We start from the raw sequence: 25,861 nt of genomic DNA on the forward strand, positions 1-25,861 counted from the left end.
GGAGAGGGGCTGTGAGCAGCACCTGCGTGCCCCACAGCTGCTCCCGACCCCTTTGTGGATCTCCTCCCTCGGAGGAGAGGGGCTGTGAGCGGCACCTACGAGCTCCACAGCTGTTCCCGACCCCTTCCCCCGGCCCGTGCCCACCTCGGTGCCTCGGTAACCTTTTCTCCCGGGAAGGAGGCCCGTGCGAGCTCGGCAGCCGGAGCGTTCCGCCTGCGGGTGACAATCGTGCTTTTGTTTTGCCTGGCTGCGAGAGGGGCAGGCGGGAGTTTGGCTGCCCGGAAAGCTGCCGGGAACCCTTTCTGCCACAATTAAGCACCTGCTACAAGAGAGCAAATAAGCCAAATCATGCGGCTGGCAAACAAGCTTTACGTGTTCCTTCCCCGTGACCCACTCCAAGAAGCAGAAAGCTCCGGGCTCTGCGGCTCGGCTGCTCGCGGCTCCCGGGGCAGCGATTGCACAGCTCCGCCGCCGCCTCCCGCTCCCGGGAGCTGCCTCTGGCCGCCTCAAACCCCAAAAGGGCTTTCCCCTCCCCACGTTAGCGGCTCCATCTCCTTCTGCTATGGAGAGACAGATCCCCGTGCTGCGAGTTCGGTGAGGCTGGCGCCGGGCTGGGGGGGCCGTGCCGTGCCGGGCCGGGCCGGGCCGCGCTCTGCGCCGTTCGCTGCGGCGCCGCATCAGTGCCAGCCCCGGCACGGGGCTGATCCGAGATCAGGGATCAGGCCAGGCAGGGGGCCGAGCCTAGCGCGGCTCCGCGGCGGGGATGGGCAGGGAAGGCGGCTGAAAGCCTCGGGAAGGGATGGCGAGGATCACATGATGCGGATATACGGGGTCAGAGCGGCGCGGCCAGCGGTGCCCCCCGCCTTCCCGGCAGCCGCGCTGCAAAGATGACTCGGGGTTTTTTTGTGCCCTGAGGGTTCAGATTTCGGGGTGCTGCCCGAAATGAGGAGGGGACTGCAATAAGCCCTGTAGGGAAGGGTAAAAAGGCAGGACTGCAGCGTGTGGGCTGTGCTTGGAGGGCACGGAGGGATGGAGCAGCTTCGCCCCCCCCGCGCCCGGGAGAAGCCCTGCGAGGGTTTGGGGGTGCTCCGGGGGGGGATCTGTGGGGCTTGTGAGGGGTCTCCTCCACCAGCAGCACCACACATGGCCCAGCTGAGAACTGGCACCTCCCTGACATTTGGGGTGAGGGACAGGTCTCAGGGATGCAGGAGAGGGTGCACCCCTACCCCAGATCAGGACTGGGGGGCCCGGGGGGGGATCCGATGCAGAAGAAGGATGGAGGTGAGATTTAGGGGAGGTGAGGGTGTAATCCCTCCCTATGGATGTCACAGAGGATGGAGGGCAGGGGGGGAGGAGCAGGGGCAGCGTGGGGGTCTCATGCAGAGGGGGGATAGAGACCCGTGGAGTGCGGGATTTGGGGCCAGGTGGGAGGGTTTTAGGGCCAGGGGTCGGGTCTCAAGGCAGAACTGGGGGCACAACAGAGCCCCCCGAGAGGGAGGTTTAGGGGCAGGATGGGGTCTCATGGAAGGCAGGACTGGGGGGGACTCCTCTGTGCCCCCCAGTGCAAGGGAGAATTAGGGACACGATGGGTTCATGTCGTGACACGATGGGACACGAGGGGGTCCGAAGGCAGAATTGCCGGAGCCCCCTTCACGGGAGGGTGAAAGGACATGACGGGGTCTCAAGGTGGATTTAGGGCGACATGACAAAGCAGGGGCAGGATTTAGGGGCAGGATGGGGATCCCGCGGCAGGACTCGGGGCCACAGCGGAGCCTCCAGCAGGGGCCGTGCCGAGGGTCCCCAAGCGGGGCAGGACGAGCCCGTACCCCCGCCGGGAGCCCCCCCGGTGCCTCTGTGAGCCAATGCGCGGCGGCGGGGGGGGCTCGGGGCGGGGCTCGGCCGGGGCCGTTGTTTTTTGTGAATGAAAGGCGGGGCGGCCGCGACTGCAGCGCGCAGGGCAGCGCGCACCGCTCGGCGCAGCGCGCAGGGCCGCGATCCGCGCAGGGCTCCGCGCAGCGCAGCGGGCCGCGGATGCGGAGATCGGGGCGGCCGAGGCGCCGCCATGGGCCCCCGCGGCCCCGGCCCTGAGCCGCGCAGCGCGGCCGTGCCCAGCCGTGCCCAGCCGAGCCGCGCAAGCTGCGCCGTGGCCATGTCCGGAGGGGCGAGCCCGGCCCCGGCCCCTGGGAGCCGCCGCTTCGTCTGTGTTGGTGTAAGTACCGGGGGACCCCCCCGCGCTTCCGCCCCGCGTCCCGCTCCGCCTCCGCGCATCCTGCCCCGCCGCCCGGCCCGGCCCGGCCCGGCTCCCGGACAGGGGACGGCGAGGGCCCGGCCCCTTCGCCGCGCCCCGCACCCCCGTTCCGGGCGGCTCCGGTCCCCCTCGCCCCCTCGCCATGCCCCACTTCCCCTCCCGGTGCTCTCCAGTCCCCTCGCCGTGTCCCGCACCCCCTCCCGGTGCTTCCCGTCTGCCTCGCAATGCCCCGCACCCCCGATCCAGGTGCTCCGAGCACCCCCAAGCTCCTCGTGACGCCCCGCAGCCCCGATCGGGGGCTCCGAGCTCTCCTGAGCCTCCTTGCGGTGCCCCACACCCCCGGCCTAGGTCCTCCCCAGTCTCCTTGCCGTGTCCCGCACCCCCGATCTGGGTGCTGCGAGCACCCCCAACCTCCTCGTGATGCCCCGCACGCCTGGCCTGGGTCCTCCCCGACCTCCTCTCCATGCCCCGCACCCTTTCCCGGTGCTTCCCGTCCCTTTGCAATGCCCCACAGCCCCGGTTCGGGTGCTTGGAACACCCCCGAGACCCCTCGCGATGCCCGCACCCGCTCCCGGTGTTCCCCGACCCCTCTGCGATGCCCCGCACCCCCGACCCGCATGCTCCGAGCACCCCCGACACCCCTCGCAATTTCCCGCACCCCCGATCCGGCTCCCCCCCGCTCCCTCCCCAAACTCCCGCACCCCCTCCCGCTGCTCCCCGTGCCCTTTGCGATACCCCCGCGTCCTCCATCCCGGCGCCCCCCGCCCGCCGCATCCCCCGGCCCCGGCCGTGCTGCAGCCCCGCTCGGGGCCCCGTTCCTCCCGCACCGCCTCCCGCCGCGGCCTCCACAGCCCCGGCGGCTTCCGCGGGGCCGCCCGGGCCCCGTTCCTCCCGCACCCCGCGGCTGCCCCGAGCACCCCGTGATTTTTGGGCATCGCCGCCGTTTCGGGGTGGTTTCGCCCCGGTTTGGGGGTTCTCCTCCCCTGGCGAGGTGCGGGATGGAGGATTTGGAGCCTGGGAGTTGCTAAGCGACGGCTCCCGGGGTGATGGTGCAGTTGCCGTGGCAACCGCGGGCTGGGAGCCTGCAAAGAGCAATTTTGGGGTTCTCCTTGGGGGGGTGTGGGTGTGAATCGGGGGCCGTGGTTTGGGTGGGGGGCTGCGGCAGGCAGGCAGAGCAGGGCTGGGGGGCTGCTGGCTGGAGCAGCCCTGCTCCTGTGGGAAGAGCTTTTCCTTAGGGGGGAACTCCAATCTCTCGGCATCTCGGGTTATTTTTACTCTGCGGGGGATTTTGGAGCTGTTCTCAGGAGAAAAGTGATGGTGGAGAAGGTGAGGAGGGGGCTTGAGAAGGTTTAGCCCCTCCTGGGGTGGTGTGGTGGGTGAGGGGCTGTGACCCCCCCACTGTGGGGCCAGCAGAGCTCCCCAGTGAGGTTCTGCTTTATCAGGAACCCCCTTTTCATCCCTGCTGCTGTCCCCCTCCTCCCCTCCTCGCGGCAGGCACTGATCCCACAAGGATTTAGCCCTTAATTCCCGTGAGGCACCAGACTTTCCGAGCTGGCTGGGCTGGGGGTGAGCTGAGCTCCCCACGAGGGACAAACATCCCAAGTGCCAGCTGTGGTTGTCATTCCTGTGCCTTCCCCCTCCATCCCAACCAGCTCGGCTGGGCCTAAAAATAACCACGGCAAAGCTCCCCGGGCACTCACACCCCCCCAGCCCGGAGATCTCCCGGTCCTCCAGAGCCGAGCTGATCCCTGGGAGGAGCAGGGCACGGGGGGAGGCAGCAGAAGGGCTTGGAAATGGATTTTGAGGGGCGAATGGGGAAGGAGCCCACCTGCCCCGCTGCTGCTCTGGTTTGGGATGCCCTTTGGGATGAATTCCCTGCATCCCAAGGGATGGAGGGGGCGTGGAATGCAGCGACAGCGACTCAGAGAAGTTTTGCCTCGGGACCAGCCCCGTGTGGAAGCGCTGGCACCCGAAGTGACCTGGATTGGTGCCACCTGCCTCTGCCTCCAGCTGCCCACGGGGCTCGTGGCTCCGTCCTGCCCCGTGGATCCAGGTGTGCCCAGGGAGCCTGCGCACGGAGGGAGGGAGGGAAGGGAGGGAGGGAGGTGCTAACATTGGGAAGTCCTTGCCAGGCTGCCGGTTTGGGGAGCTGTGGTCCCACGTGCAGGGCTCGGTTGCCATCGTTACCGGGTATTTTTGCTCACTGCGCTGGTGGTTTATTATAGCAGCTCGGGAGGCTGCTGCCAGGAGGATCCCTGGCATTGGGAAGTTCAGGGAAATTGGGATGTGGGGGTTTTTGTCCTTTTTGCTGTCCCTCAATCCCTCAGTGCTTCTCCCCCTGGAAACTACATAAACCCTCGGGTTCGTGCTGTGATGAGTTAATTCTGGATGATTTAGGCTCTGGCTTTGAGCAGGGAATGGGTGACACACCTGGGCACACCTGGGTGCTGCTCATCAGCTTTGCAGCACCAACGTCTCTCTCAGGAGAGCTCCTGGGAGCTCTCCCAATCCCTGTGGATTCTGAGCTCTGGGAAACCTAAGGAGTTTCTTCTTGCTGCTCTTTTTTGGGAGCAAATATCCCCTTGGGAATGGGGTGGGAAAAGGGGGCCAGGTCAGTGTCCCCTGCCAGACAGCGGAGCCAGGCAGTGCCTGTGTGTGCACTCGGTCAGGTGGCTCTGGAAGCTTCTCTTGCAAATGCTGGAGATGGAGAAAAGGAAGAGGAGGAAGGGAGAGGAAAAAAAAAGAAGCCTCATCTCACATGAACAAGCATGAGCCGGAGAGCCGGGAGGGAGGAGGGCGCAATCCAACGCAGGCCATGTGTCTGACGTGGCACAGCAGCCACACTGCCACCAGAACATGAAATTTTAAAGGGGACTGGCGGGCACAGCGAGCTGGGAAGGGCTGGGCAGCTGCTGCAGAGCTTCCCTGGGCTGCCGGGGAGTGTCAGCATCCTCCTGCTTTGTGTCCCTGCCGTGCCCTGGAGACGCCCCCTGGCCGGTCCTGGCCGTGTTTGCCGAGCCCTCGTTCCCCCCGCAGGTCCCAATTAATGGATTCTGACATGGATTATGAGAGGCCAAACGTAGAAACCATCAAGTGCGTCGTGGTCGGGGACAACGCGGTGGGCAAGACCCGGCTCATCTGTGCCCGCGCCTGCAACGCCACCTTGACCCAGTACCAGCTCCTCGCCACCCACGTGCCCACGGTGTGGGCCATCGACCAGTACCGCGTCTGCCAGGAGGTGAGGGCTGCCCAGGAGGCTGGGGGGGCTCCTGGACACCCCTGGGAATCCCGAGGAGCTGGAGCCGCCTCCTGCTCGCAGCGGGGAGGTGGCTGACTGCCCGCGGTGGGGACAGCCCTGCTGTTGTCCTTGTGAGGCTCAGGGACTGGATGGTTTCTGTTCCCCCAGGTGCTGGAGCGCTCCCGGGATGTGGTAGACGATGTCAGCGTGTCCTTGCGCCTCTGGGACACCTTTGGTGACCACCACAAGGACAGGCGCTTTGCCTACGGCAGGTAGGGAGAGGCAGAGCCCGGCGCCACCCCGGGCAGGGAGGGGCAAGGTCCCCAAACCGGACCTTGACCCCTCCCTTGTCCCCTCACAGGTCCGACGTTGTGGTTCTGTGCTTCTCCATCGCCAACCCCAACTCCCTGCACCATGTGAAGACCATGTGGTACCCGGAGATCAAACACTTCTGCCCCCGCGCCCCCGTCATCCTGGTGGGCTGCCAGCTCGACCTGCGCTACGCCGACCTGGAGGCCGTCAACCGGGCGCGGCGACCCTTGGCCAGGTGGGACCCCGGAGACGCCCCTGCCTGCCCTCCTTATCTCAGGAGCTCTCTTCGTTAATTATCTCCTGTCTATTTCAGGCCAATTAAACCCAACGAGATCCTTCCCCCGGAGAAGGGCAGGGAGGTGGCCAAGGAGCTGGGGATCCCTTATTACGAGACGAGCGTGGTGGCCCAGTTCGGCGTCAAGGACGTCTTTGACAACGCCATCCGCGCCGCCCTCATCTCCCGCCGCCACCTGCAGTTCTGGAAGTCCCACCTGCGCAACGTGCAGCGGCCCCTGCTCCAAGCCCCCTTCCTGCCCCCCAAGCCCCCTCCTCCCATCATCATCGTCCCGGACCCCCCTTCCAACAACGAGGAGCGTCCGGCCCACCTCCTGGAGGACCCCCTGTGCGCGGACGTCATCCTGGTGCTGCAAGAGAAGATCAAAATCTACGCACACAAGATCTACCTCTCCACCTCCTCCTCCAAGTTTTACGACCTGTTCCTCATGGACCTGAGCGAGGAGGACCAGCAGAGCACCGCGGGGCACGGCTTGGGGGCGGCCGTCACGGCGGCCGCCGAGCGGATGCTGCACCAGGAGGAGAGGCACCACGGGCGGGATTTCCTCCTGAGGGCCGCCAGCTTCGACATCTGCGAGAGCGCCGAGGAGGCCGGACCCGGCCAGCGCAAACCGTGCCTTAGAGCCTCCACCAGTGACGGCATCCTGCGCGGCAACCGCTACGAGAACGGCGAGCGCGGGCTGCGGCGCGGCCGGAACCTCTCCTCGTGGAGCAGGGCCTTCGCCAGCATCCAGGAGGAGATGGCCGAGGACCCGCTGACCTACAAGTCCAAGCTGATGGTGGTGGTGAAGATGGACGCGTCCATCCAGCCGGGTCCTTTCCGGGCCGTGCTGAAGTACCTGTACACGGGCGAGCTGGACGAGAACGAGCGGGACCTGATGCACATCGCTCACATCGCCGAGCTGCTGGAGGTGTTCGACCTGCGCATGATGGTGGCCAACATCCTCAACAACGAGGCGTTCATGAACCAGGAGATCACCAAAGCCTTCCACGTCCGCAGGACCAACCGGGTGAAGGAATGCCTGGCCAAGGGGACTTTCTCGGGTACGGCCCCGGGAGAGGCAGCCTGGTGCTTTTTGGGGTTCACAGAGGGGTGGGGGCTCAGAGCTCCTGGCTTTGCTTCGTGTGTCAGCGGGTGTGGCTGTGCCTCCCCCAGGGTTTTTGGTCACATTTTGCTGTGTGGGGATTTTTATTGCTTTTTTTCCTCCTGAGAAAGTGAAACCCCAGAGTTTCCTGCTCCCCAGCTGGTCCAGCAGCTCTGTTTATTTATGGAAGAGCTGCAAAGGCGACTTCCTTCTCTCTCAGCCCGGATTTCACGGGGTCATCCTGATTTATGAGGGGCAAGTGTCCTTAGTAGGATTTCCCCAGCTTTCCAGTGAGCACCACGAGCCGCCAGCACGAGGTGACATCCCAGGGGGACGCGAATGTCCCGGCCTCCCTCTGGCTGGAATTGTTTCATGGAGATGGATCCTAACATGGTCAGGCTGTCCCTGCAGGCTCAGGCGTGTGCTGGCCCTTGCACACCCCTGGGAGCAGCTGCAGGGAGCGAGGCAGGAGATCCCCAGCTCTCCAAGGACTCCCAAGTTTAGGTGTGACATTTCCTCCCCAGCAAATGTGGCAAATGTGTCGTGGGGTGACCTGGGAACACCCCTTGGAATAGGAATCCTCTTGGAATAGGCAGAGCACTGCAGAGGCTCTTCCCCGAGCTCCTCTGAGCTGGCAGGGAATGCTGGATAAAAACGAGCCATGTTTTAGGGGAAAAATGCAGGATATGGCAGGCTCCATCCCCCTCCCTCTGCTCTCCCCGGGGTGAGGTGAGCCCCAGGTGCCAGCAGCGCCCCTGTGCTTGTCCCCAGATGTCACCTTCGTGCTGGATGACGGTGCTATCAGTGCCCACAAGCCCCTGCTCATCTCCAGCTGCGACTGGATGGCCGCGATGTTTGGCGGCCCCTTCGTGGAGAGCTCCACCAACGAGGTGAGCCGAGCTCCCCGGGAGGGTGGCACGGGTGGGGACAGCCAGGAGGTGACAGTGTGTGTCTGGCAGGTGGCACTCCCTCACACCAGCAAGAGCTGCATGCGGGCGGTGCTGGAGTACCTGTACACGGGGCAGTTCAGCTCCAGCCCCGACCTGGACGACATGAAGCTCATCATCCTCGCCAACCGCCTCTGCCTGCCCCACCTGGTGGCTCTCACAGGTGAGTCTGGCTGGCTGCAGCACGGCTGGGGGACTGTCACCTGTCCCAGCCACCCCCCTGACCCCCGTGTGTCCCCCTGTGCAGAGCAGTACACGGTCACCGGGCTGATGGAGGCGGCGCAGATGATGGTGGACATCGATGGGGACGTGCTGGTGTTCCTGGAGCTGGCTCAGGTAGGACAGGAGCCTGTGCTGGCAGGGCTGGGGGGGCTCCAGGTGACACAGAGGGGGCTGAAAGGGCTGGGGGTGACACACAGAGGGGGCTGGCAGGGTAAAGGGTGCTCCAGGTGACACAGAGGGGGCTGGCAGGGCTGGGGGTGACACACAGAGGGGTATGGCAGGGTAAAGGGTGCTCCAGGTGACACAGAGGGGGCTGGCAGGGCTGGGGGGGCTCCAGGTGACACAGAGGGGGCTGGCAGGGCTGGGGGGGCTCCAGGTGACACACAGAAGGATCTGGAAGGGCGGGAGGTGACACACAGAAGGATCTGGCAGGGTAAGAAGTGCTCAAGGTGACACACAGAGGGGTCTGGAAGGGGCAGGAGGTGACACACAGAAGGATCTGGAAGGGCTGGAGGTTCTCCAGGTGACACATAGAGTGGTCTGGAAGGGCAGGAGGTGACACACAGAGGGATCTGGCAGGGTTGGGGTGCTCCAGGTGACACAGAGGGGGCTGGCAGGGCTGGGGGTGACACACAGAGAGGTCTGGCAGGGCTGGGGGGGCTCCAGGTGACACACAGAAGGATCTGGAAGGGCTGGGGGGGCTCCAGGTGACACACAGAGGGGTCTGGTAGGGCAGGAGGTGACACAGAGGGGTCTGGCAGGGTAAGAGGTGACACACAGAAGGATCTGGAAGGGCTGGGGGTGCTCCAGGTGACACACAGAGGGGTCTGGCAGGGCTGGGGGGGGGCTCCAGGTGACACACAGAAGGATCTGGAAGGGCGGGAGGTGACACACAGAGGGATCTGGCAGGGTAAGAGACACTCCATGTGACACAGAGAAGGATCTGGAAGGGCAGGAGGTGACACACAGAGGGATCTGGCAGGGTAAGAAGTGCTCGAGGTGACACACAGAGGGGTCTGGCAGGGCTGGGGGTGACACACAGAGGGGTCTGGCAGGGTAAGAGGTGCTCCAGGTGACACACAGAAGGATCTGGCAGGGTAAGAGGTGCTCCAAGTGACACACAGAGGGATCTGGCAGGGCTGGGGGTGACACACAGAAGGATCTGGAAGGGCTGGGGTGCTCCAGGTGACACACAGAGGGGTCTGGCAGGGTAAGAGATGACACACAGAGGGGTCTGGAAGGGCTGGGGGTGCTCCAGGTGACACACAGAGGGGTCTGGCAGGGCTGGGGTGCTCCAGGTGGCATACAGAAGGATCTGGCAGGGTAAGAGGTGCTCCAAGTGACACACAGAGGGATCTGGCAGGGCTGGGGGTGACACACAGAAGGATCTGGCAGGGCTGGGGGTGACACACAGAAGGATCTGGAAGGGCTGGGGTGCTCCAGGTGACACACAGAGGGGTCTGGCAGGGTAAGAGATGACACACAGAGGGGTCTGGAAGGGCTGGGGGTGCTCCAGGTGACACACAGAGGGATCTGGAAGGGCAGGAGGTGACACAGAGGGGTCTGGCAGGGCTGGGGGTGACACACAGAGGGGTCTGGCGGGGCAGGACGTGACACACAGAAGGATCTGGAAGGGCTGGGGGTGCTCCAGGTGACACACAGAAGGATCTGGCAGCTCCAGGAGCTGGACAACCAGGTCTGGCCTTGGATGCCATGGAGAAATGAGGTGCAGCCCTGGTGCTGGCCGTTCCCGGTGTCCCTGAGCCGGTGTCCCTGAGCCGGTGTCCCTGAGCCGGTGTCCCATCCTCCCCAGTTCCACTGCGCCTACCAGCTCGCCGACTGGTGCCTGCACCACATCTGCACCAACTACAACAACGTCTGCCGCAAGTTCCCCCGCGACATGAAGGCCATGTCGGGAGGTGAGTGGCTGCCAGGGGGAGGTGACAGCGGCGTCCCCGCGGTGCTGGCACCGCCCTCACCCCCCCCCCCGTGTGCCCGCAGAGAACCAGGAGTACTTCGAGAAGCACCGCTGGCCGCCGGTGTGGTACCTGAAGGAGGAGGATCACTACCAGCGGGCGAAGAAGGAGCGGGAGAAGGAAGACTACCTCCACCTCAAACGGCAGCCCAAGAGGCGGTGGCTCTTCTGGAACGCCTCCTCCTCCCCTTCTTCCTCTCCTTCATCGTCGGCAGCCACAGCCTCCTCTTCCTCCTCCTCCTCCTCCTCGGCTGTGGTTTGAAAGCCCCGTCCTTGCCCTGGCTCCAGCGTCCCTGGGAGGAGACGGGGAGGAGGAGGAGGAGGAGGAGGAAGGGTGGGATGCCCTGCCCCAGCGCGGAGCGGCGCCGGCCCCGCAGCAGAGGGGCGGCCGCTGGGGAGGGGCTCAGCCCTGCTCTCCCCGCGGCAGGACTGGCAGAGCCCGAGCAGCAGGAGAAACTGGCGTTTACAGGAGCACCAGGGCTGTGCTGTGGTTTCCTTTCATGTGGGATTTTTGTTGGAAATTGGTTTTGGTTTTTGGAACGTCATCAGCATGAGGAAGAGAAGAAGAAGAAGAAAGACATCCAGCTTCCACTCTGATTTGGAACCAGGAGCTCTGGGATGTGGTTTGGGTGTCTGATGGCATCTCACCACCTGGAGCCACCGTGGGGGTCCTGCCACCCCCTTGGACTCACAGCAGGGTCAGGCACAGGGCAGGGGACCCTGGTCCCCAAATGCCTCCAGGCACTGCAGGATCTCCCCTACAAGTGGGGTCTGTCCTAATTCAGGGCATGCAGAGGACCAGAGTCCTCTCCTCCCTGTTCTTAACTCTTCAGTTTTGTTTAGACAGAAACTTAAAGCAAAAAAACCCCAAACCCAAACCCACTCCCCCAATCTGCCACACCAGAAACCAACCCCGAGCCCTGGGCTGGGGATTTTAGCCTGGAAGGCTCCATTGTAATAAATGGTATTTTAAAAGCCCGGCGTGGTCCCTGTGTGTGTGGGAGGAGCAGCTGGGCAGGCACATCCTGTGCCAGGCTCGGGGTGATGCCATCACCCCCTTCCAGCGCTCCTGGGACGGGCAGGGACAGCGAGACCCCGACCCTGGTGCAGCCCCCGGTGGCTTTTCCATCGGCCTGACTCTGCCTGTCCCCCCTGTGTCCCTCAGGGCTGCCAGGCAGGGCAGGAGCCACCCAAACCTCCCCACCCTCCCCAGCTGGGGTGGGGAAAGCTCCTTGGAGCCCGTCCCTGTCGAGGGAGGAGCGCAGGGATGCTCCCGGTGGCGTCCCCTCCCAGCTGGCCCCTGGAGCACCTCGGAGCCTCCCCTTCTGCATGCCCCAGCGAGCTGGCTCCTCACCCTCGCTGCTCTGTCCCTCGGCAGCCCCAGCCAGCAGGTAGGACCACGACTTTCTCTCCTTTCCACACAAAACCTGGGCACTCACCGCTGCTTCTGGGTCCTGTCTGCCTTCCCCAGGCCAGGACCCGAGCCCTGGCACGGAGCCCTGCATGTGCCTGGCCCTGCAGGAGCCCCTGCCCAGGTCTGCATGCTCAGGGGGCACAGGGGGACGCCCAGGAGGGGTCCCTGGGCAGAACCCTCCGGGCAGGTCAAGGACAGCTCCTGCTCTCCAGCCCAGCCCCACGCTCTGACAAATCCCCCGTGCAGCACCAGGGCTGGGGAGCAGCTGCAGGGGCGTTTCTGGGCTGAGCAGAGCCCTTTTCTCACCAAGCACTGCATGGATTTGCAACACAGCTACTGCAACACACAGAGCCCTGGCCGGGTGGAGCCCCCGGGCGCGGGGACAGCGGCACCCCCTGCTCCGCCACGGGGCTCTGGTGCAGGGTGAACCGAGGCCAGGATGGCTGCTGAGGGCTTCCCCTGCCACGAAGGACCCGTGGGGACCATTCCTGGGGTGGCTGAGCATGAATTCCATGGGCTGAGTCCTCAGTGTCATGGAGCAATTGGTGCCACCGGGACCTCGGTGGCCATTGAGACCCCTCACCAGAGTTCTGGGGGGAAAACAAATCAAACCAGATGAGAAAATCAGGAGGAATTTTTTTTTTTTTTAAAGTTAACCCTTCATAACCAGAGAAATGTAAAAAACTGGAAAAACAAACTGGCTGGGCCAGAGCTCTGTACAAAACACACAACCATGCATAATAAAAAAACCGATATTTTTATAAAGCTTTCAAGTTAATATATGTTATGTTTATAATTGCCAAATAAATAAGTACAAAATTTCTGCTTGTCTTCTTGGAGGGTGAGGGAGAATGGGAGCAGCAGAAAGGGTGCTGAGCACCCTCTCACCACACTGGGGCAGTCCTGCTGGGCTGGGCTGGGCTGGACTGGGGTGGCAGCTCAAGTAATGCAGCAGTTTCCCAGCTGTTTTCACAGCTGGCTTGTCCCTGAGCTCTGTGTGAGGCGCTGTGCTTGAGGATCTGCCCACGGTTGGGATGGGCAGGAGGTACCACGGGCACGCTCACACTCAGTGCAGTCACCCCACTCCATGCTGGGGCACGCAGGGACAGCAGAGCCACCCCACAGGAGGGGATTTTCCCTTCTCCTCAGCTCTGGGGAGAGCCCACCTGCAGCTCTGGGGTCTCCACAAGGATGTGGAAGTCCTGGAGCAAATCCAGAGGAGGCCACAGAGCCGGTCCGAGGGCTGGAACCCCTCTGGAGCCAGGCTGGGAGAGCTGGGATTGTCCAGCTTGGAGGGGAGAAGGCTCTGGGACACCTTCAAGCCCCTTCCAGTACCTAAAAGGGCTCCAGAAGAGCTGGATAAGGGCCTGGACACGGGAATGGCCTTAAACCGAATGAAGATCACATTATGTTAGGTATTCTAAAGAAGTATTGCACAATGAAGGTGAATAAACACTGGCAGAAAGGCTGCCCAGATGAGCTGCCCCATCCTGGTAAACATTCAAGGTCAGGCTGGACGGGGCTGGGAGCAGTCCTTGGAGTGGGAGAGGTCCCTGGTCCTGGCAGGGGGCTGGGCTGGGTGACCCCTGCATTGTCCCTTTCCCCAGGCAACCCCAGTGTCCTGATTGAAAATCAATCATTCCCCCCGTCCCCTCCAAGTCCCGTTTGAAACTGGCTCCTAAGAACAAGCAGAATAACGCAAAACAAAAACAAAACAAAACAAATTTAGTTTACAAAAAGTAGCCCAAGACCCCAGCTGAGCTTGCAGAATCACCAAGCGTGTGGAATGAAGCTTACTTAGAGATGCTCTAGAAGCAGAAGCCATTTCATGACGCCATTTCAAGGATGATCCAGTTCAAAAGCCCAGGGATGCCAAAAGCCATTTTCTGCACAGATCCCAAAGAAATCTGGGTAGTACCACTGCTTCCAAGAGAGATGGTCCGAGGCAGACTGTACTTCAAACTCTTGGTGTCGACCCAGTGAAATCAAGAAACCAGCTTGGATTCCACCGGGAAGCACAGCCTGTAACTCCAGCAGAGAGGGCCCTGAGGCTTGCACTTCATATGAGGATCAGCTCCTCCTGGCTCAGCTGAACTCATGATGGCTTCAAAAGGAGAGAAGCCAGCTACAAACAGCTACAATCCAACTGTTCTGAGTATTCCACAGCTGCAGGAGTCGCAGTGCGCGCTCCGCTCCTTCAGCTCGTTTCGCCACACTGGAAAAGTCCACGCTGGAGCAGCGTGTCACAGATCTCCTCTGCCACCCCGCCGAGGCGCAGGCTCTCCAGGGTGTCCAGCAGCACGGTCACAGAGGCCTTGGAGCCCTCCCTGTAGTGCCACCTGCGCATCATGTTGTAGAAGTCCTCCAGCGTGTCGCCCGTGGGGATGTCGTTCTCCTCCAGGTTCAGGTTGCGGCCGAATCTCTTCCAGTGGTCTCTGTGCAGCTTCTCGCCGAAGGTGTAAAAGGAGAGCTGCAGCGCTGGAGGGGCAAAGGGACAGCTCAGAGCACGGGCAGTGGCACAGCAACCCCAGCCCCAGCACATCCCCCCAGCCCCAGCACTCACCTCGGCAGGGCTCGCTGCCCGGCGCTGCAACCAGGCTCCGCCAGGGTCTCTCTCTCCCACTCGGCAGCATCTCCTGGAATGACAACATCACTCCTGGAATGACAGTGTCACTCCTGGAATGGCAACGTCACTCCTGGAATGACAGTGTCACTCCTGGAATGGCAACGTCACTCCTGGAATGACAGTGTCACTCCTGCAATGACAGTGTCCTACAGCACCCACCCAGCCCCAGCAGCAATGTGTGATTAATGGGGATTGCAGACCCTCTCCCTCTGTCCCAGGGCTGTTGGGGCAGGAGATCACCACCCACCCCCAGGACATCCATGTCTCATCACCACCCACCCCAGGACATGCATGACTGACCACCCACCCTGAGGACATCCATGTCTGATCACCACCCACCCCAGGACATGCATGGCTGATCACCACCCACCCTGAGGACATCCATGTCTGATCACCACCCACCCCAGGACATGCATGGCTGATCACCACCCACCCCGAGGACATCCATGTCTCATCACACCCACCCTGAGGACATCCATGTCTCATCACCACCCACCCCAGGACATGCATGACTGATCACCACCCGCCCCGAGGACATCCATGTCTCATCACCACCCACCCCAGGACATCCATGTCTGATCACCACCCACCCCGAGGACATCCATGACTGATCACCACCCACCCCAGGACATGCATGACTGATCACCACCCGCCCCGAGGACATCCATGTCTCATCACCACCCACCCCGAGGACATCCATGTGTCATCACCATCCACCCCAGGACATGCATGACTGATCACCACCCGCCCCGAGGACATCCATGTCTCATCACCACCCACCCTCAGGACATGCATGACTGATCACCACCCACCCCAGGACATCCATGGCTGATCACCCACCCCCAGGACATGCATGACTGATCACCACCCACCCTGAGGACATGCATGTGTGATCACCACCCACCCCAGGACATGCATGACTGATCACCCACCCCAGGACATCCATGTCTGATCACCACCCACCCCAGGACATGCATGACTGATCACCCACCCCAGGACATGCATGACTGATCACCACCCACCCCCAGGACATCCATGTCTCATCACCACCCACCCTGAGGACATCCATGTTTCCTCTCTGCAATGGCAGCAGGCCCCAGATGGGGACACCAGAGCTGTGTTTGCTCAGCATCAGACCCTCTGAACTGCAACAAGTGTATTTTGCCCTCCTGACCCCACAAAGAAACCCTTCACCATTTCCCTGAGCAGCCCAGCCCTGGAAGCCCCCCAGGGTGATCAGATCTTGGCCTGGCACAGGGGGCAGGGGGTGCCACTCACGTACCTGTCTCTCAGGTGCCCTCTCACGCTGCTCTCTCCGCGTGTTGTGCCTGTTGTCCTCTGTCCCCACGGTGTTCTCTGTCTTGCACCACGGCAGCTTCTGAAACATGGAGTTCTGTGGCAAGGGAGAAACACAAACTGGTGCTTTGGGAAGGCAGGAACCTGCCACGGACCCAAGGGCATGGATCTTGAGCTTGGAGGAGCTCTGGGCAAGCACAGCCCTCCCCTACCCTGGGATCTCCACTGTGGATCCTGGATGTGCCAGCACTGCCTCCAGGAAAGGGTTAATGCCATGAGGAGGGGGCTGGCAGCACCCAGAGCCCCACCAGAGAGCCTCCTCTGCTTGGCCCAGCTCTACCACAACCCTGCAGGGATGAGCCTCATTCCCCTGCTCCTCCAGCCTTCCCAGCTGGATGTGCCTCACTCCCCTGCTCCTCCAGCCTTCCCAGCTGGATGTGCCTCCTTCCCCTGCTCCTCCAGCCTTCCCAGCTGGATGTGCCTCCTTCCCCTGCTCCTCCAGCCTTCCCAGGAGCTGCTGGATGTGCCTCCTTCCCCTGCTCCTCCAGCCTTCCCAGCAGGATGTACCTCATTCCCCTGCTCCTCCAGCCTTCCCAGCTGGATGTGCCTCATTCCCCTGCTCCTCCAGCCTTCCCAGCTGGATGTGCCTCATTCCCCTGCTCCTCCAGCCTTCCCAGCTGGATGTGCCTCCTTCCCCTGCTCCTCCAGCCTTCCAGGAGCTGCTGGATGTGCCTCATTCCCCTGCTCCTCCAGCCTTCCCAGCTGGATGTGCCTCATTCCCCTGCTCCTCCAGCCTTCCCAGCTGGATGTGCCTCATTCCCCTGCTCCTCCAGCCTTCCCAGCTGGATGTGCCTCATTCCCCTGCTCCTCCAGCCTTCCCAGCTGGATGTGCCTCACTCCCCTGCTCCTCCAGCCTTCCAGGAGCTGCAGGGATGTGCCTCCTTCCCCTGCTCCTCCAGCCTTCCAGGAGCTGTAGGATGTGCCTCATTCCCCTGCTCCTCCAGCCTTCCCAGCTGGATGTGCCTCCTTCCCCTGCTCCTCCAGCCTTCCCAGCTGGATGTGCCTCCTTCCCCTGCTCCTCCAGCCTTCCAGGAGCTGCTGACCAAGTGGGGAGCAGAGGGCACGGGGGACGTTACCCCAGCCCCCAAACAGAGCCATTCCCCCCTGCCATCCCAGGAACTCACCACAATTTTATAGGGCGTCCTGCTCGAGGGTCTCCCATCCCCTGGAAGATGGAAAGAGAGCTGTGACCCCTCTTCCTCCAGGCAGGACCCTCTTCCCACCCTGCCCACACCAGTGCAGGGCTCCTGGCCAAGGTGGGTGCTCCAGGGCTCCCCTGCACTCACCTGGGGAGCTGCAGGGCTGTTTCCAGCAGCAGAGAGCGATCCCAATCACGATCACAATTGTCATCACAGCAATCAGTGGGATGATGACCTTGAGGTCTGGAGCAGACAGAACAGGGGGTGAGCAGCTGTCCTGCTTTGCCCCAGCTCCCACCCCCATCCCTCAGCCCTCCCACTCACAGTAGGGAGAGGTGTCGGTGTCAGGACCGCACTGGAGGTCGCTGTGAGGTGTGCAGGCTTTCAGCACCACTTGGCCCTCGGGACACCTGGCAGAGGGGACACAGGGCGGGCTCAGCAGCTGTGGCTCAGCAGCACGAACCCCACGGGAGGCAGCACGGCCCCCGACCCACCTGGGCCGGCACTTCTGGCACATCTCGCAGGGGTGCTCCGGGGGGCAGAAGGTGCCGTTCCTGCAGACGCACACGGCGTTCCTCTGGCGCCGGCAGGGGCTCTGCTCCGCCTGATCTGCGGCACAGAGGGGACACGGCTCCACCCCGGCTCCTCTGCTCCCAGCCCAGCTGAGCTGCAGGGCCAGCTCCCTCCCTGCCCCTTTTCCTGCCCCACAGCCGCCAGCATCAGACTCCTGCATCCAACTCCACCAGCAGCTTCCAGCGCTGCCGGGAGCCTCCTCATCCTCCTGCTCTGTGTGGAGTCCAAGCTTTGCATGAGGGATGTGGCCTTTAAGAGATGTGGGTCAGGCACAGATTGCAGCCCCAGCCACCCTTTTCCTTCCCTCCTTGCCCCTTTTCCTGCCCCTTTTCCTGCCCCACAGCCGCCAGCATCAGACTCCTGCATCCAACTCCACCAGCAGCTTCCAGTGCTGCTGGGAGCCTCCTCATCCTCCTGCTCTGTGTGGAGTCCAAGCCTTGCATGAGGGATGTGGGTCTGGCACAGATTGCAGCCCCAGCCACTCTCTGGGGACACTGCAGGTGACACTGTGCTCTGAGAGAGCCCAGCTGGACCCAGCCTGAGCCGTCAGCCCTGCTCCCCCCAGCTCGTACCTTCCCTGCACACTGAGCACTGCTGGCACGAGGGGAGGACGTTGGGATATTCCATGTATTCCCCGTCTCCACAGGACTCACAGGTGCTGGAGCCTCTCTGCTCCTCACACTCCTTGGTAAAGAAGGTGCCTGAAGAGAAAGGGAAGCTCTGAACACACAGGGAAGGGGCTGGAGCCCCAGGAGCTGGGAAGGGGCTGGAGAATCCCTGAGGAGCTGGGAAGGGGCTGGAGAATCTCTGAGGAGCTGAGAAGGGGCTGGAGAATCCCTGAGGAGCTGGGAAGGGGCTGGAGAATCCCTGAGGGAGCTGGGAAGGGGCTGGAGAATCCCTGAGGGAGCTGGGAAGGGGTTGGAGAATCCCTGAGGAGCTGGGCAGGGGCTGGAGAATCCCTGAGGGAGCTGGGCAGGGGCTCAGCCTGGAGCAAAGGAGGCTCAGGGGCCCTTGTGGCTCTGCACAGCTCCTGCCAGGAGGGCACAGCCGGGGGGTCGGGCTGTGCTCCAGGGAACAGGGACAGGAGCAGAGGGAACGGCCCCAGGCTGGGCCAGGGCAGCTCAGGGTGGGCACAGCAGGAATTTCCCCATGGAAAGGGGGCTCAGGGCCTGGCACTGCCCAGGGAGGGTTGGAGTGCCCAGCCCTGCAGGGGTCACCTGGAGGTGGCACTCAGTGACAAGGTGGGGATGGGGCACAGGTTGGATCTGGTGGCCTTGGAGGGCTTTTCCAACCTGAAGGATTCTGTGATTCCACCGCCAGTGAAGCTCAGAGTCAAATGAGCCAAGAAAAGGAAAATATTCCCAAAATGAGTGCTTAGACCCAGGACAGTGGAGCAGGGCAGAGCTGGAGCTCTGCTGCCCCTCAGGAGGAGCGAGGACAGGAACAGGAGCACAGAGAGGCTGCAGAGGTGGGGTCAGTGCTGGGACCATCTCACCTGCAGGGCACTTCTTGCAATAGACACCATCGCTTTTCTTGTAGTAATCATCCTCAGCCCCCCAGCCCAGATCCAAGGAATCCAAGCTGTCCCTCCTCCTCAGGGTGACAGCATTGGCTCCCAAACAAGCCACCTGTCAAAAAACACAGAAAGCCTCAGGTTAAAAACCACCCCAACCCATGGGGCACGGGCAGAAAGGGCAGGGTGAGAGCTGCAGCGCCCTGTGAAGCAGGAGAGGATCTTTGGGATGGCTCAGAGCCACCTCAGCCAAGGGCATTCCCCACAAAACAGGCCCAGCCTTTCCTTGGCAAAGCCAAGAAGAGCTCTGGAGGTTCTGCCTGCCAGGTTATCAGCAGGGCAAAGAGTCACTAAGGACCCCTTTCCTTCCCAGTGTCTGAGAAGGATCCTTTTCCTTCCCAATTTCTGAGAATGACCCTTTTCCTTCCCAGTTTCTGAGAATGACCCCTTTCCTTCCCAGTTTTTGAGAATGACCCTTTTCCTTCCCAGTTTCTGAGGATGACCCTTTTCCTTCCCAATTTCTGAGAAGGACCCTTTGCCTTCCCAGTGTCTGAGAATGATCCTTTTCCTTCCCCAGTTTCCAAGAAGGATCCTTTCCCTTTCCAATTTCTGAGAATGATCCTTTTCCTTCCCAATTTCTGAGAAGGACCCCTTTCCTCCCCAGTTTCTGAGAACGATCCTTTTCCTTCCCAATTTCTGAGAATGACCCCTTTCCTTCCCAGTGTCTGAAAAGGACCCTTTTCATTCCCAGCTTCTGAGAAGGACCCTTTTCCTTTGCAATTTCTGAGAAGGACCCTTTTCATTCCCAGCTTCTGAGAAGGACCCTTTTCCTTTGCAATTTCTGAGAGGGACCCTTTTCCTTCCCAGTGTCTTAGAATGACCCTTTTCCCTCCCCAGTTTCTGAGAATGACCCTTTTCCTTCCCAGTTTTTGAGAATGACCCTTTTCCTTCCCAGTTTTTGAGAATGACCCTTTTCCTTCCCAGTTTCTGAGGATGACCCTTTTCCTTCCCAATTTCTGAGAAGGACCCTTTTCCTTCCCAGTGTCTGAGAATGATCCTTTTCCTTCCCCAGTTTCCAAGAAGGATCCTTTCCCTTTCCAATTTCTGAGAATGACCCTTTCCCTTTCCAATTTCTGAGAACGATCCTTTTCCTTCCCAATTTCTGAGAAGGACCCCTTTCCTTCCCAATTTCTGAGAATGACCCTTTTCCTTCCCAATTTCTGAGAACAATCTTTTTCCTTCCCCAGTGTCTGAGAAGGACCCTTTTCCTTCCCAATTTCTGAGAATGACCCTTTTCCTTCCCAGTGTCTGAGAATGATCCTTTTCCTCCCCAGTTTCTGAGAAGAACCCTTTTCCTTCCCAATATCTGAGAATCACCCTTTTCCTTCCCCACTTTCCAAGGGCACCAAGAGCCGCAGTGGAAGGGAAGAGCCGGGAACGGGACCGGGTTTGTGGGAGGAAACAGCCCCGGTTCAAGGCTGGAAGGCGGCTCCAGTGCCCAGCACAAACCCCTGGGCTGTCACTCTGACCTCCCAGGGACAGCACAGCCTCGTGTTGTCCCTGTTATTCCGCTGAGGATCAGGAAGAAAAGTCACATTTCCGTCAGCTCTCCCCACCCTTCGTGTGCCGCCTCAGATCCTTCCGCCCCGGCGGGGACGATGCTCAGCAGGAATGGCCGAGTGTCCCCTTGGGTTTGGGGGCTTTTGGGCACCTCTGTGTCCCCAACAAGGACATCCCCACCAGCCCCTGAGCCAGCACAGAGCTGCTCCAAGGATATCCGTGGGTATAAAGCTGCCCCAGCTCGTCGGGGTGGCAGGGACAGACGTGTCACAACACTCATGGCCGCGGGAGACACTTTTCACTTTTCCTCTCCCCTCCCCTCCCCGGCATGGAGGAGGGTGAAAATGCGTTAAAGCAAATATTTCTGCCGTGAGTCAGGAGCTGCCTGAGCACCAAACAATGGAGTTTGCCCGCTGGTCCCTGCCTCTTCCTCCTCCCCGAAGCTCCCGCCACAGGAAAAAGCAGAACTCTTGCAGCAGGTCAGGAAAGGTCACGGGGCTGGAGAAACCTGCCTGACACCACCAGCCAGGCCTGTGCCCAGAGCAGAGAAAACTGAAAAATAAAGCAGGGATTTATAAAAAGGATCTCCTGAATGGATCCAGCTTGGGCAGCACAAGAGCCCAGCCAGGATGAACCAAAACAGTCACAAAAACAGAGACTGGCCACGAGGTCTCTCACTTTTGTAAGTTTGGTCTCTCACGTTTGTAAGTTTGGTCTCTCACTTTTATAAGTTTGGGTCCATTAGCACATTGGAGTTAATTGGAGAAACCTGCCAGACACCACCAGCCAGGGCCGTGCCTTGGGAAGGCTGGCCTAGAGCAGAGAAAACTGAAAAATAAAATGGGGATTTATAAAAAGAATTTCCTGAACGGATCCACCTTGGGCAGCACAAGAGCCCAGCCAGGATGAACCAAAACAGTCACAAAAACAGAGACTGGCCACGAGGTCTCTCACTTTTTAAAGTTTGGTCTCTCACTTTTGTAAGTTTGGTCTCTCACTTTAGTAAGTTTGGTCTCTCACTTTTGTAAGTTTGGTCTCTCACTTTTGTAAGTTTGGTCTCTCACTTTTGTAAGTTTGGGTCCATTAGCACATTGGAGTTAATTGGAGAAACCTGCCAGACACCACCAGCCAGGGCCATGCCTTGGGAAGGCTGGCCTAGAGCAGAGAAAACTGAAAAATAAAGCAGGGATTTATAAAAAGGATCTCCTGATGGATCCACCTTGGGCAGCACCAGAGCCCAGCCAGGGCTGCCCCCAAGATGAACCAAAACAGTCACAAAAACAGAGACCAGCCACGAGGTCTCTCACTTTTATAAGTTTGGTCTCTCACTTTTATAAGTTTGGTCTCTCACTTTTGTAAGTTTGGGTCCATTAGCACATTGGAGTTAATTGTCCAATTACAGCTTTATGTTGCAAAGTCCCCTCCATCCTGTTTTTCTCTCAGTTCACCATTGTTTATGCTTTCGGGCTTGAAACTTGTATCGGCTGTCCTTGGCCCCAGGCTAGAAAAGGAATTGTTTTGTCTGGCTACTCTGTGAAGAGAGCTTACCACACTTAATGTGGAGCTCAGAACCGCACACCTGGGCAGCACAGAATGTGACAAATATGAAAGTTAAAATTTAAGGCATCAAAGCCATGGCAAGGACAAACCCCCACCAGGACCAGGCCAGCTCCAGACCCCGACTCAGAGGGAACAAATCCATGTCCCTCCAATGCCTTCTGGCTCTACATCTCCCAGCATCTGCCTCTGCTCCTCTTTTCTCCAGCTAGGAACGTTTGCAAGTTTGTAAAATTTTTTATCCACTTGAGGAGTTCCAGCCACAACAGTCTTGTAAGTCCTGGGAGTGAAGGGACAATTTGTCCCTTCCGTGGGGGAAAAAAAATTCCGTGTTTCTTCCCCACGCTGAGGTGACAGCACAGCAATTTCTGCAGTTTGGGAGGGCCCCTCAGGCAGAGGATTTCATTTCTTTACAGAGAACACAACATGATAAGGCTATCAGCCCACAGCACCCTGCTGCCATCCCTGACCCAGCTATCAGTTGGAATTGAGGAGTTTTCACCCGCAGTAAACAACCTGAGAAAGGCTGGAGGCAGAAGAGTTACAGGCACAGGGATCCTTCATCAGCTCTTCCTTCTTGGGGGATCAAGTCTGGAGAAAAAGCTCGGGAAAGGATCAAGCTGTGATTTGTTTTATCCTGAGGTGATCCCAAAAGGAGCTGGACCCTGCAGCCCCACTGAACCCCTGAGATGAGAGAGGATGAAACGAAACACACCCACAGCCCAACTGAGATAAAAGCCCAGGCAAGCACCTGATGTCATCTGCTCCAAGGACACCGGGCTGGTGCCGGCTGGGATTTTCCCCTGGAATTCCCGCAAAGCAGGCAGAATTTGAGCTGCAGCAAACTCAGAGATCCACACTCAAACCTGTGGCCTGTGTCCAGCCATGAAGCAAGAGGACATGATGCAATATCGAACCATGCCATGTGAATCACCAGCCAGCAGCTCCCCATCCCACTCATTCAAAAAACGGGATAAAAACTAAAACAACCCCGAGGCTGCTACCTTTAGGCAATGGCTTTAGTAAGGCTCGACTTTACCAGGCCAGTCTAAATAAACTCTGCTGAGCAATGTAGGGAATGAATTGGATGAGAAGCTGTCTCTGAAAACCTGGTTTGGGCAGCGCTGGTGTAAACCAGCACGGGGCAGCACCCGCTGGGCTCCTCCACTGCCGTGGGTTACAGGGAGCCCGGGATACAAGTCAGGGCAGGATCTCTGTGATAAAACTCAAGGCAGGATCCTCCTGACTCCAAGTGACGACAGAGTTAGGTATTCCCCAACTCTCCAACATCCAGTCCATTGGGAAATATGATATGCCCAGGTGGAATTTTATGTCCTAAATCGCTGCGCTGAGGGTTTGGACATCGTTTGGGCGAGTTGCATTCCTGCTCCGGGAGCATTCCTTGTGCTAAAACATCCCAAAGGGGTGTCGGCGCTGTCACCAGATGCCAGTACAGAATGGCAAACACGGCTTGGGAGGGAAGGGAGTGGAAATCCCCTTCCCTGGGCTGCGACAATGAGCCCCAGGTCCAGCCTGCCGCCTTTTATCACCGTCACCGTCCCCCGGCGCGACGCGCTCGGAGCCGGGAGGCTGAGATCGCTTTTCCCGTGGAAAAAATTCCCCTTCCAGGCCCTGGCATGCCCCACCCTCGACCTCAGCCTCACCTTCTCTCGGTAACCCGAACCCCGCTGTGTCGTGCCCAGGTGAACCCTCGGGTCCGCCGGCCCATCCGAACCCTCCTGGTCCTCGCCGGCCCATCCAAACCACCCGGGTCCGCCGGCCTGTCCGAACGCCCCTGGTCCTTCCCTGCCCATCCGAACGCCCCTGGTCCTCCCTTGCCCATCCGAACCTTCCTCGTCCTCCCCTGCCCATCCGAGTCCTCCTCGTCCTCCCCTGTCCATCCGAACCCTCCTCGTCCTTCCCGGCCCGTCCGAACCCTCCTCGTCCTTCCCGGCCCATCCGAACCCTCCTCGTCCTCCCCTGCCCATCCGAACCCTCCTCGTCCTTCCCTGCCCGTCCGAACCCTCCTCGTCCTCCCCTGTCCATCGAACCACCCGGGTCCGCCGGCCCGTCCGATCGCCCCTGGTCCTTCCCGGCCCATCCGAACCCTCCTCGTCCTCCCTTGTCCATTTCGAACCCTCCTCGTTCCTCCCCTGTCCATCCGAACCCCCCTGGTCCTTCCCTGTCCATCCGAACCCCCCTGGTCCTTCCCTGTCCATCCGAACCCCCTGGCCTCCATCCCCCCATCCCCCGGGCCAGGTGAGTCCCACCGCCCGCGTTTTCCCGTCGCCTCCAGACCACGCGAGCGGCCCAGTCCCCCCCCAAGGCGCCCGGGGCAGGTGAGCCCCTCCATGCCTCAGTTTCCCCCGGCTCACACGAGCCCTTACCCCGCAATCGCAGGTAAAGGCGCGGCCCATCCGCCGCTCTCCCCAGGTAACCGCACCCCCTCACCTCCATCCAGGGGCACCCCCCATTCACACAGCCCCCGCCGCTCGGCCGAGCCTCCCCGGGGCAGCCCCCCAAACCCCCCTTCCCCCCTTCCCCCCTTCCCCCCGCTCCCCGGACCCCGTCCCGCTCCGCCGCTCCGAGCCCCTCGACAGCGCGGCAAGTCTGGGCATGTCGCGACAACACCACGCGGCCCCGACAGGGGTCCGGACCCCTCTGGCCGCCCTCCCGGAGGGTCCCCACGTCCCCACGAGCCCCGTCCCCACTGACCGTGAGCAGCAGCAGCGCCGGGAGCCAGCGCCGTCGGGGCCGGCGCATGGTGAGCGGAGCGCCCGTCCCGGCAGGGCGGGCTCGGAGCGGGCACGGAGCGGGCTCGGAGCGGGCACAGCCCGGGCAAGGTCCGGACGCGGCTCGGGACAGCCGCCTCTCCCCGCAGCGCGGAGGGAAATGTATGAAGCCGGAGCGTCGGGCTGGAGCGTACAGAGGGCGTGACGAGGGAAGGGGCTGTCCTGGGGCTGTCCCAGCCCCCGTCCCGCTTCTGCGAATTTCACGTGTTCGTTACCGAAAACCGCTTAAATTCTCAGTGCGGTTTGGTCTGCCCGAAAAGCCGAATTGGCTTTCGCCGTTCCCCTTCTTTTGAGTTTTTAGCCACTCGTTATTTTCGCTCACCGCTCAAGTGACCAAATAAGTTTCAAAACACCCGAATCACACCGGAGCCAGGAGCGCTCGGGAATGATTGCTCAGGCTGTTGCTTCTCCTCTTGCATTTTTTCCCGATCACTCACCGGACTGGAGCGAGCAAAGCCGCGGGGTTTTGTGCTCCGAGAAAAGGGTGTCAAATAGTTAAGTGAATAATCCCGTGGGATTCCGGTGATGTTCAAGGCGCAAAGGCAGGGCAGCCTTGCAAAAAAATCGCCATCTCACCCCGCAGAGCTGGGAAGTTGAGCTTCGTTCGTTCGTCGTCGGAATTCCCTTTTTTTTTTTTTTTTTTTTTTGGCGGGACAGAGCTCGAGATGAAAAGGAAAAAAACCCGTTAAAGTTAAATCTTTGGACTTTCTGCTGTTACACAAACGGCTCTGGTGCTGCACGCAATCGGGAGTGTGTGTAAGAAAAAATAATTCCAAGAAAAGTCTGATTTTACTGAGATGGTGGAGCTGTGGTGGGAGCTGGAATGGAGTGGTAGAGGAGCTTTAGGAAGGACAGGAACCGGAGACTTCAGAGCCCCTTCCAGTACCTAAAGGGGCTCCAGGAGAGCTTTTCCAGGTCTCCTCCAACCCAAATCATTCCAGAATGGGGGTTCTGGGGCAGAGAACTCTCTCTTGTTAATGTTTTCCTAGCTGAATCCTTGCGAGCTCCCT

General features: G+C 60.6%; 2 protein-coding genes across 7 annotated transcripts; one reads left to right on the forward strand and one right to left on the reverse strand.

The window, feature by feature from the left end:
• Positions 1 to 448: 448 nt before the first annotated feature.
• Positions 449 to 11,733, forward strand: RHOBTB2 (Rho related BTB domain containing 2). 5 transcript variants are annotated; one of them, XM_084221690.1, is made up of 10 exons: positions 449 to 594; positions 5,285 to 5,486; positions 5,655 to 5,758; positions 5,848 to 6,033; positions 6,112 to 7,136; positions 7,949 to 8,067; positions 8,137 to 8,287; positions 8,372 to 8,460; positions 10,160 to 10,265; positions 10,348 to 11,733. In XM_084221690.1, the coding sequence occupies exons 1-10, from the start codon at positions 563 to 565 to the stop codon at positions 10,581 to 10,583; spliced, it is 2,250 nt and encodes a 749-aa protein (XP_084077816.1). In that variant the 5' UTR covers positions 449 to 562; the 3' UTR covers positions 10,584 to 11,733. The 5 variants fall into 5 exon arrangements, with proteins under 5 accessions (XP_084077816.1, XP_084077814.1, XP_084077817.1 ...); XM_084221687.1 differs by lacking the exon at positions 449 to 594 and adding an exon at positions 1,963 to 2,209; XM_084221688.1 differs by having other exon boundaries at positions 8,137 to 8,460.
• Positions 11,734 to 12,173: 440 nt separating this feature from the next.
• Positions 12,174 to 24,930, reverse strand: LOC311163148 (tumor necrosis factor receptor superfamily member 10B-like). 2 transcript variants are annotated; one of them, XM_084221885.1, is made up of 10 exons: positions 24,775 to 24,930; positions 18,925 to 19,057; positions 18,002 to 18,130; positions 17,351 to 17,465; positions 17,181 to 17,266; positions 17,004 to 17,099; positions 16,842 to 16,882; positions 15,644 to 15,739; positions 14,299 to 14,371; positions 12,174 to 14,213 (listed from the first exon to the last, which is right to left on the reverse strand). In XM_084221885.1, the coding sequence occupies exons 1-10, from the start codon at positions 24,820 to 24,822 to the stop codon at positions 13,933 to 13,935; spliced, it is 1,098 nt and encodes a 365-aa protein (XP_084078011.1). In that variant the 5' UTR covers positions 24,823 to 24,930; the 3' UTR covers positions 12,174 to 13,932. The 2 variants fall into 2 exon arrangements, with proteins under 2 accessions (XP_084078011.1, XP_084078010.1); XM_084221884.1 differs by having other exon boundaries at positions 15,644 to 15,754.
• Between the last annotated feature and the right edge of the window lie 931 nt (positions 24,931 to 25,861).

The sequence above is a fragment of the Fringilla coelebs genome (assembly GCF_963513975.1).
Source record: "Fringilla coelebs genome assembly, chromosome: 26".
NCBI lineage: Eukaryota > Metazoa > Chordata > Aves > Passeriformes > Fringillidae > Fringilla > Fringilla coelebs.